This window comes from Silene latifolia, chromosome Y (genome assembly GCF_048544455.1).
Source record: "Silene latifolia isolate original U9 population chromosome Y, ASM4854445v1, whole genome shotgun sequence".
Classification (NCBI taxonomy): Eukaryota; Viridiplantae; Streptophyta; class Magnoliopsida; order Caryophyllales; family Caryophyllaceae; genus Silene; species Silene latifolia.
The window spans coordinates 290216361-290227103 of NC_133538.1; the positions used below are offsets into that span (position 1 = coordinate 290216361).

The 10743-nt window shown below is 37.3% G+C and overlaps 1 protein-coding gene across 1 annotated transcript; it reads right to left on the minus strand.

Annotated features, from left to right (window-relative positions):
- Positions 1 to 1032: 1032 nt before the first annotated feature.
- On the minus strand, positions 1033 to 3361 carry LOC141630901 (uncharacterized). Its single transcript, XM_074443644.1, has 4 exons — positions 3258 to 3361; positions 3101 to 3161; positions 1756 to 2568; positions 1033 to 1599 (listed from the first exon to the last, which is right to left on the minus strand). Exons 1-4 carry the CDS (start codon positions 3359 to 3361, stop codon positions 1033 to 1035), a joined length of 1545 nt encoding a protein of 514 aa, XP_074299745.1.
- Positions 3362 to 10743: the final 7382 nt, after the last annotated feature.

Consider the following 10743-nt stretch of genomic DNA (forward strand, 5'->3'; position numbering starts at 1 on the left):
AGCAATCCAACAATTATCTTGATAGCCACCTACTAAAAGATCTTTAACCCTACAAATATTCCTCCAATTCCAGTTAGAGTCAGGAGGAGGATAATAAGTAGTCTAATCAGCACCTTTCATATAGACATGATCTATCCAAAGGAGCCATAATCTATCAGCCTTTGTATAAATCCAATTCACTAGCTTTCCCACACTAGCTATATTCCACACCCCAGCATCTTTGATACCCAGACCACCTTCTTTTTTACTGCAACAAACATGATGCCATGCCACCAAAGTTGCCCTGTTATATTCTGAACCCCCACACCAGAGAAAGTTCCTGCAGATACCCTCTATTCTCTTGAAAACACCCTTAGGTATTAAGAAAATTGAAGCCCAGTAGTTGTGCAAGGTATTCAGCACAAAGTTTATAAGGACTAGTCTACCAGCATAGCTGAGTTTCCTAGCCCCTATACCTCTAATCTTTGAAACAATCTTATCCAAAAGTACATTACAGTCAGCCTTGGTTAATCTGCCAGGTTGAATATGAATTCCAAGGTATTTAAAAGGGAGTTTACCTTCTTGAAATCCAGAGACCTGTGCTATATCATGTTTCAGGGACTCTGGCACCCCATTGAATACCACCTCTGATTTAGCAGCATTGACCTTGAGTCCCGAGGAGCCAGAAAAGGTAGCCAACACCCTAAGGATAAGCATGATAGATTGCACATCCCCTTTACTGAACATTAGGAGATCATCAGCAAAGAGTAAATGAGTCAATCTCAAGCTCTTACACATTGGATGATATCCGAAATACCACTTCCTAGTAGCAAAGTCCATAAGTCTTGATAAATATTCCTTAGAGACGCAGAAAATAAGAGGAGAGATAGGGTCACCTTGCCTAAGCCCTCTCCTTCCATTAAAGAATCCAAAATGAGCACCATTAAGGTTAAGAGTATAGGTTGGAGTAGATATACAAAGCATAATCATTCTTCTAAACTTCTCAGGGAAAAGAAGAGCCTCTAACATCTGGTCTACAAAAGGCCATTCAATTTAATCATAAGCTTTTTGGAGATCAAGCTTGAAAAGACAACGAGGAGAGGCTTTCCCTCTATTATACTGCCTAATGAGATCTTGGCAAATCAATATATTTTCCAAAATGCTCCTCCCTTTAACAAATGCACCTTGAGTCTTGCAGATCAAATCAGGGATAATAAGAGCCAATCTAGAGCAAAGTAACTTGGAAATAATTTTATAAAGCACATTACAGCTAGAGATAGGTCTGTAATGCTTCACATTAGTAGGCATGTCAATCTTAGGGATCAAAGTGATGACAGTAGAATTTATCTGAGTTAGCAAATTACCAGTGTCAAGAAAATTAATAACAGACTCGCAAATATCATTACCCATAATGTCCCAAGCATCCTTATAAAAGTGACTGGAATAACCATCAGGGCCAGGGGATTTGTTTGAGGGAATACTGAAAAGATATTTCTTGATCTCATCAGCTGTGACAGGTATATTCAGTAAGGTCCAGTATGCCTCAGTACAACACATCCCTTGCCTGACTACATTAGAATTAACAGTATTAGTAGACTTATGAGAGCCCAGGAGTTCCTTCTAATAGTCCAAAAAAGCAGACTGTATAGCAGTCCCATTAGTACAAAGTCTACCATCTTTATCCTCTATCTGGAAGACCTTGTTCATCATCACTCTTTTTTTTATAGAATGATGAAAATAAGAAGTATTTAGGTCTCCCTCCAGGGACCATTGCACCTTTGCCTTTTGAATCAGGAAGCTGTCTCTGGAAATTATAAGATCCTTTAGATCGTGAGCCAAATCCAGTTCCTGCCGCAAGAGATCCGCATCAATAGGGTTATCAATAAGTGCTTTCTGAAGAGTCTTCAAGACAAGACTAGCTATATTGGTATTGTTCTCTATATCAGAAAAGCATTCCTTGTTGAGAGCTTTAAGAATAGGTTTTAGTGCTTTAAGTTTTTTTATAATCCCAAACGTCTTAGTCCCCTGATAATGTTTGGACCAACAATCAGAAACCAGAGATTTAAAATTTGGGGCAGTCCCCCACATGTTAAAGTATTTGAACCTTTTCCTTCCCTTAATCTCAGAATTCTTATCCAAAACTGTACAAGGACAGTGATAAAAAAGGCCCTCAGGATGGAAATGAACCACACTATCTCCAAACTGTTCAAACCATTCTAGATTCCCCATAGCACGATCAAGCCTACTATAAACTCTCTCCAAAGGAGCCTGCTTGTTTGACCATGTAAAAAGAGCACCAGTAGCAACAATATCCTCCATACAACATATAGATACACAGTCCTGAAAATGCTCCATCTTAGCATTAGATGTGCTCCCACGCAATCTCTCAACTGGACCAAGGACAGTATTAAAATCACCCAACCAAAGCCAAGGTTCATGACAGTCCTCAGAAAACTTCTTCAAAAAGTTCCACAGTTCTACTCTTCCATTAACATCATTAAAAGCATAAATGAAAGTGAGGTAAAATCTCTTGTTATCAATTTGAGAATGAACCAACATATGTATATGTTGAGCACTATAAGATAAAAACTGAATATCAAAAAGATTAGGCTTCCAAAACACCTAAATCCTACCACCCTTATGGCAACTGCAGTTAGTGGAGACACTCCATCCATCGCAAATTGAGGTATTCTTCTTCAAAAGACTACCAAGTTTCAGTTTTGTTTCCAGCAAACCAAATAAACCCACCCCATTATTGTGCATAAACCATTTCACCACTTTTTGCTTATTCAGGTCATTAAGACCCCGTACATTCCAAAACCCCAAACTGTGCATTAATATCAGGGTCAGGGGGGTCCTTTCCACTCTCTACCACTCCCCCCTAAGCAGCAGAGTTACTCTTCAATGCATCCATGAAAGTATAAGGGCTAAATCTCCCAGACAATCTTACTCCAACAATCCCATCCTTCCTATTCATACACATGATTTTCTTAGCTGGCGTGGACTTGATGGTAGGAGTAGCTCTAACAGTAGCCAAAGGAGGGAAATTTGCAGGTAACAGGGAGGGAGGGGTTACAATATCCTTTGGTTCTTTCTGTGGTTTTTGCAGAGGTCTTCATACTTTCTGCTGTTTAGGAGGATTCTTAACAGAGGGAACCTTAGGCTTCCTCTTATCAGGTTTCCTGTATTGAGCAGAGTTATGCCCAATTCCATTACAGCTTGAGTAGGAGATAGGCCTCCATTCATGCTATACCCTGACTGTCACCAAGTTACCAGACTCATCTAAAAATTTGACCCTCTCAGTCAGTTCCTGATCCATAGGCAGTTCAACCATTACCCTGGCATAATTGAGTCTAACTTTATCCCGAGTTTCAACATCCATTTTAACATAATTTCCAACAAGCCCAGCAATTTTTGGTCAATTGTCAATTGTTTTGGGGCAATTGACCAATGTAGATGCGATATAACCTTAGGCCTTAGATCCCTTCTTTTCGACATGTCCTCCGCCTCACTTCAACCACTCATTTATATGATGTACTCAATTATTGTCAATGACTCTTGGAACGTTTCTGACAATGAATTAATTTTGTGCTCTTTTTTTCATCATCAAAATATTTTTATTTCTCATTTTCCTTTTAACGTTGTTCTTACTGCTATATCGCCTCTTGTTGCTCATTTTAAAGTTTATCGATAGGCTTCTCTTATTTTAAAGAGTGCTCTTACTCTCACGTCACCCTTCTTGTTGGGCTCAACTTTAAATGGTTATGGTCTGCTCGTACCAAGAACCATATTTCTCTTTTCTTGTGACTTGCATGGTTGGGTATACTCCCACATAATGTTACCCTCTCTTGTCTGGGTTTGCCTATTTCGCTTTCTTGTGGCATGTGTCAACATCATTTTAAGAGCACCATTTACAGACTGTGGGATTGTCCCTCGCTTTTTCAATGTATAGGGTTCTTGTCAGCTCTCGCTTACCTTTTACGTGCTCCTTTAATTTGATGAGCTCCAGCCTAGATTACAAAACCTCAATAACTCCAACTCTTTTGATTTACTATGATCTTTTCTCCTTAATCATGTGCCTTTGGACAACTCACTGCTAGACATTTGGGTCTGTAATGGCTTTCTTCTACTTGTTGTCATTGCTTTTCTTGGTCTCTTGCCAATATTCTTAGAATAATGCCCTCAAACACATGCCAATTGAATTTATTGGGCTCCTCCTGATTCCCCATGATACAAAATCAATGTATGTAGCCGCCGCCTTTTGTGATACTTCTCTTTTAATGGGTATTGTTTGGGTTGGCCGTGATCATTTAGGGCGGCAGTTAGAAGGATGAACTTTTAAGTGTACCGTTTTTACCCCTATGGAGCGAACTACTTGTAATCCAGGTTGAATTGGCGGTTGTCCTTATTTCTAGTGCATCTCTTTTTATCTATATATCTAAAGTATGATAAACGATGAACATAGACGCGGTACACCTTTAGGCCTCTTGGATCCCTTCTTTTTGCACCTCCCCTCCCCACCCGAATCATGCATTTGATGTTCTTTGTTATTGGCAATGACACTTAGAACGTTTCTGACAGTGGTTTTATTATTTGTGCTCTTTTTTTCATTATCAAAATATTCTTGTTACACATTTTCTTTTAAACTTTGTTCTAACTGTGATATCGGCTCTCGGTGCTCCTTCAAAACCTAACAAAATCACCTTTTAACCTTCTTGTCTTGGCCCAACCTTAAATAATTATAGAGTCTAACAGTACCCAACACCGTATTTCTCTTTTATTGTGGTTTACTTGAATTGGTGGGGCTATACTCCACATAATGTTATCCTCTCTGCTCGGGGTTTTGTCTATTTTGCCTTCTTGTGACATGTTTAACCATCATTCTAAGAGCACCATCCATATTCTCATAATCTTTTCTATCATTCTAATAATTATACTCCCAGAGTCCCAACTAAAAGAAGTAGAAAACACCGACACAGAATTCCCTATAACAAATTTTTCGGCCTAACAGTAAGTCTCCCTTAAGACGACACTTTTGGTCTTAAGCTTAAGATGGGTCAAGTACATACCAATTGTGTATATAAGAATCCATAGGGAAAAACAATATATTTATCTTATATACACAAACGGTATTCTATCTGACCTGATAAGAAAAGCCTTTTTCTTTGTATTATTTGCTATTTCAAAATGTACACATATTGATTTACCTAGTATATAATTTGCTAGCTAGGAAACGAAAACAAAACAAAAAATAGAAGGGTTTATATTTTCTTTATTGAAAAACAGCCAGTTGAACACAATACTTAGATGATTATTTAGATAGAAGTCAGGACCTTGTAGCCTTGTAGGTGTATTTGGGAGAAAGAAATCGCCAAAATTTGGATATATACTCATGTTATGTTTTAATGTTGCAGTTCTAACAAAATTAGGAGGATAATATAATTGAAAATGAATATGATCATATAATTTAAACCAGTTAAAACATTAACATTTTGTTGTAATCTCTAGATTATAAAGTTTGAGTCTAATTCAAGTTATTCAAATAATAATTCTTATTATCTTTCTCAGGAGGTAGTGTAGTAGATTGATAGTAATTTCAATTCTAAGCCAAAATAGCGGCTACATAGAGATATGTACATTGACAATACTAAGATATGTTGAGTTAAGAAATTATTTTATATTTTTCTTAAAAAAAAGTTACCCTCATTATTGTATACCGTATAACAAAATACCATAAAAATTGTAGCTGTATATTTGATTTCTGTAAGCTTTCATGTGAACTCACTTAACTTGCTTTGAATATAATATACGGAGGAAATAAAGTTAGTAATCAAAGAAAATTAGTAAAATATAAGCAAATAGAGTAAAGAATACGACTGTAATTTGAAGGAACTAACCCAAATGAAATATCACAGAAGTTTACTAATTCTAGTAGAAATGGTAAAAATAAATAATTAATTAGCCAAAGTCTACTAATTTTAGTAGAAAATTAAAAATTAAATATCTTAACATAAAGGTTTTTAATTCTAATAGAAATTTTAAAATATATTATTTATTTGTTAGAGTGTGTTAAAAAAAACTTGGAGACTACCACGTCGCTCGCAAAAAGCCTCAAATACTAGATTTAATGCCCATGCGCCCGTGCGATGCACAAGCCTATTTGTGATGTTCTTTTGTGTAGAGTTTAATGACTGAAAAAATGTTTGTATGATCTAAATTATGGTATTTTACTCATGATAGAAGTGATGTCCTAATCAACTAATTTCAGTTCAACGATGATCAATCAATGGTTGTATATACTCCTTCCGTCCTATAATGTGGTGGTTTGACGTTAGCTCGTTGACTACATGTAGTGCTACTACTCGCGCGTAGTACGATTTTCGGGCTTCGCGTGTGTTAAAATATAAATAAAGAATAATTTCAGCTAAGTGCAACATATGTTATGTAATCATCATTGCAATTTTTTTTCCCATCTTTAACTCAAATATGTCAAAGTCAATTTGAGATTCTAATAGATGTAAGGGATTGAAGTTGTAGTATGGCATGATGGTAAATTTAAAATAATAATAATAATAATAATAATAATGCATGATAAGAATAGGACATAGAACAAACCACAAATTAGATATCATAATCAACTATCAAATGCATGATGACAATGCATTTGTAAGATGATCAATTTATGATTTATTGATTTTTGTATTATATCAGTGGTGTAGGCAAATTTGTCATGGATAATTTTGTAATTAAAGTTGATTATTTATTTTGTGTTATTTTAGTGGTGTAGGGCAATTTTGTTAATAAACTTGATTTAGATTTAAATTGTACGCATTATTGAGCATTACTCTTTGAAAATATGTGATGTTAAAGTTCTTTCACAAATTCATACTATAGATTATTATGAGGCATTATTTACTTCGTACGTAATTATCATTCTTAAAGTAGGTTGGAAACCTTTCTTGAGCATTTGACCATACATTTCCAAGCCAAAAGCAAGCCTCTCATGCCTACAATGGCCACTTATCAAAGTAGTGTAAATGAAGAAAAGAAAGACAGGAAACTAAATTGTGAAGAAGATTATTATTATTGAATGAATGAAAGCAACGTACAATATGCCAACTTATATACAAATATTGTACCACTAAATTAGGTAACATCATGCTAACAAATCTCCTAATATAAGGCAACTGAATAACCAAAAACATATATACCCTAAACTGAAGATATGGTCAATAATTTACAATATCGTATAATATCGTATCGCATATTCCTCATTACTCCCCCTCAAGTTGGAGCACTAGGGGACCATATGCTCAACTTGGATCAAGGTAATGGAAAGCGTTTCGCCAAAGCTTTCGTAAATAGGTCGGCAACTTGCTCTTTGCTTCGTACATGGGAAAGCGTAATTGCACCTTGAACAATGTGGTGTCGAATGAAATGCAAATCAATCTCGATATGTTTTGTTCGATCATGAAAAACTGGATTTTTTACTATCTTCATTTCAGCTTCATTGTCACATAATAATTTCATAGACTGTTTATGATTAATCCCCAACGACTTAAGAAACGACTTAAGCCATAAAACTTCACTAGTCACAAATTTGCTAGCGCTCGTATTCGCTTCCGCCGTCGATCTTGCAACCGTGACCTGTTTCTTCGCTTTCCATGAAATTGGAGTACTACCCAAACAAACATAGTACCCTGTTATGGACCTTCGTGTTAAGGGACATTTAGCATGATCAGAGTCGGAATAGCCCCTAATTCGGAGGTCACAGTCCTTTGCAATCACAATGCCTTTACCTGGTTCTCCCTTGATGTACCGAACAACCCTCTTAGCTGCCTCAAGATGTTCTTCTCGCGGAGCGTGGACAAATTGGCTCAATATATGCACTGCATAAATTAAGTCGGGTCTTGTAATAGTCAAATAAATTAACTTCCCGACAATTCGCCTATATTTAATCGGGTCATTCAGTATTCTACCATCTGCTAGGGCCAAATTATGATGAGGTTGAATCGGAGTATCTACCGGTTTAGCACCCTCCAGTCCGGCTTCCTTGATAATATCAAGTGCATATTTTCTCTGACTAAGGAACAGCCCCTGTGAGCCATTTGCTACTTCGATGCCTAGGAAGTATTTGAGTCTTCCTAGGTCTTTAATGCCAAATTTCTGATCAAGAAACAACTTCAGTCGGGTGCTTTCCTTTTCACTGTCACTTACAACTATCATGTCGTCGACGTATACTAACACACCAAGGAAAATGCCATCTTTGTTATAAATAAATAATGAATAATCCACCAGTGATTGTTCAAAGCCGTACCTTGTTAGCAAATTTGTCAATTTCTCAAACCAGTTTCTCGAAGCCTGCTTCAAGCCATATATGGATTTCTTCAATTTGCACACCTTAGTTGTGCCCGCCTTATGAAAACCAGGTGGCATTCTCATAAAAACTTCCTCATGTAAGTCCCCATGGAGAAACGCATTATTTACGTCTAGTTGAGAAATAGACCATCCTTTTGCCACCGCCACTGCGAGCAAACATCGAACACTTGTCATCTTTGCAATGGGAGCGAAGGTTTCGTGATAATCGACTCCCTATACCTGTGTGTATCCCTGAGCTACTAGGCGTGCTTTGTATCTCTCCACACTTCCATCTGCCTTATATTTGACTTTATACACCCATCTACAACCAATTGCACGCTTGCCTCGAGGAAGATCAACAATGGACCAGGTACCATTTTTCTCAAGTGCTTCGAATTCTTGCATCATAGCAGTTCTCCATTCGACCTTTTGAGATGCTTCAGCATAGTTTTCCGGTTCAACAATTTCATTTATCTTCGCCATAAAACTCCTGTAATTGTTAGAAAAATAATTGGAAGTGCCAAAATTAGCCATAGAGTAACGAGTACCTTTCTTTGAGGAAGATGACGGACTGGTGTGAGCAATTGATGAAGTGGGGTCTATAACTCGAGTAGATTTGCAGTAATAATCTTTCTTCCACAATGGCTCAAATTTTTCTCTAGCTCCTCTGCCCATGGGTTCATTCTCTGCTGTATTATTGTCTTCTCCTTCTCGCCCTTCAACACCTTGCCTTTCCCCTGTATCTCGAATATTGGACTTAACATGTTGTTGCTCAGTCTGGGTGTTATTCGTATTGGGCTGATCCAACTGGACATGTTGTTGTTCAGTCTGAGTGTTATTCGTATTGGGTTGATCCAAGGAACTGGTATTGGGTGTTGTTGGACTACTGGCGGCATTGTTTTGTCTAATTTCGGTCATGGTATTCTTAATGGGTTGGACTTCTTCAATAAAGAAATCTTCCATGTGGTTATTGGATGTGCTAGAGGTTGGTTCAAATTTGTCTTGTTGTTCTGTTATTTCCACAAAAGGATAAATATGCTCATAAAAAACGATATCACGTAAATCAAAAATTCGGCATTTTTTAAGATCGTAGACCTTCCATCCTTTCTTGCTATGTGGGTACCCAATAAAGATACATCGTTTTCCCCGCTCAGTAAATTTGTCTCGTGGCTTGTCGTTATTATGAACATAGCATAGACTACCTAGGACACGAACATGATCAAGTGACGGTGGTGTACCATGTAAAATCTCATACGGTGTACTACTATCTAACACCCTTGTTGGTGTTCTATTTATTAAATAAGCGGCCGTTAACACACAATCACCCCAAAATTTTATTGGCAAATTTGCTTGAAACATCAAGGCCCGTGCCTTCTCTAGGATATGTCTATGTTTTTGCTCCACTCTCCCATTTTTTTGCGGGGTATCGACATTACTAGTTTGAAAAACAATTCCTTCTTCTTTATAATATGATTTTAATGGTCCCGAAAGAAATTTAGTGCCATTGTCACTCTGAACTATCTTAACGTGTTTTTCAAATTGGGTTTTAATCATCTTGCAAAAGTTAATCATCAACTCATTCACTTCGCCCCGATCTTTCAAAAGGTATACCCACACAGCCCTACTTTTATCATCAACAATGGTAAGGAAAAATTGGGCTCCTGTCAAACTTTTGGTCCGGTATCCGCCCCAAATATCACAGTGTATAAGGTTAAACAAATCAGCACTACGTTTATTATTCAACTTAAAAACCAAACGGGTTTGTTTAGCACGACAACATGGATCACAAACATTATTCGAGTCCCAAAACATATTAAAACCAACTAAGTTCGAGAAAAGAGGTAAAATACTATTTGATGGATGCCCGAGCCGTCTATGCCAAAGTCGAACATCTCTATGAGTATCTACCCGGGCTGCCATTTCCTTCTCCGTCTTCAAATAATAGACCCCGTCAATATGCTCACCTCGTCTAATCTTCATCCTCGTAGATTGGTCATGTATCACACAATGGTCGTTATAAAAAGTCACTGTACAATTATTCTCTTTAATTAATTGTTGACCGGAAATAAGGTCGCATTTTAAAGAGAGGACTAAAAGGACATCTTTCAAAATGAAATTTTTGTTGATGACGACACTGCCGTGCTCATGAGCAATAATAGTAGAACCATCAGGAAGTCCCACCATGGACTGTTTCTGGTTGTGGATATTTCGTAGTACCTCTCTTCTTCCTGTCATGTGGTACGAGGCACCGCTATCGAGTAACCAACTAACATCATTAATATTTATACCTGAATTTTTGGAACTATTTTCACCAGGATTCCTCAAAAGAGCTCGTAGCTGTGTCAATTCTTCCACCGAGAGGTCCTGCTTGCTTGTGTCTTCCTCATCAACGTTAGTTGCATTGGC

Coding starts and splice junctions, on each gene's coding strand:
- LOC141630901 (XM_074443644.1), bottom strand. CDS start 3,361: ATGGATGTTGAAACTCGGGATAAAGTTAGACTCAATTATGCCAGGGTA. Junction 3,162..3,257: donor AGGGTCAAATTTTTAGATGA/GTCTGGTAACTT, acceptor TGCTCAATACAG/GAAACCTGATAAGAGGAAGC. Junction 1,600..1,755: donor TCCTGATTCAAAAGGCAAAG/GTGCAATGGTCC, acceptor TTGGACTATTAG/AAGGAACTCCTGGGCTCTCA.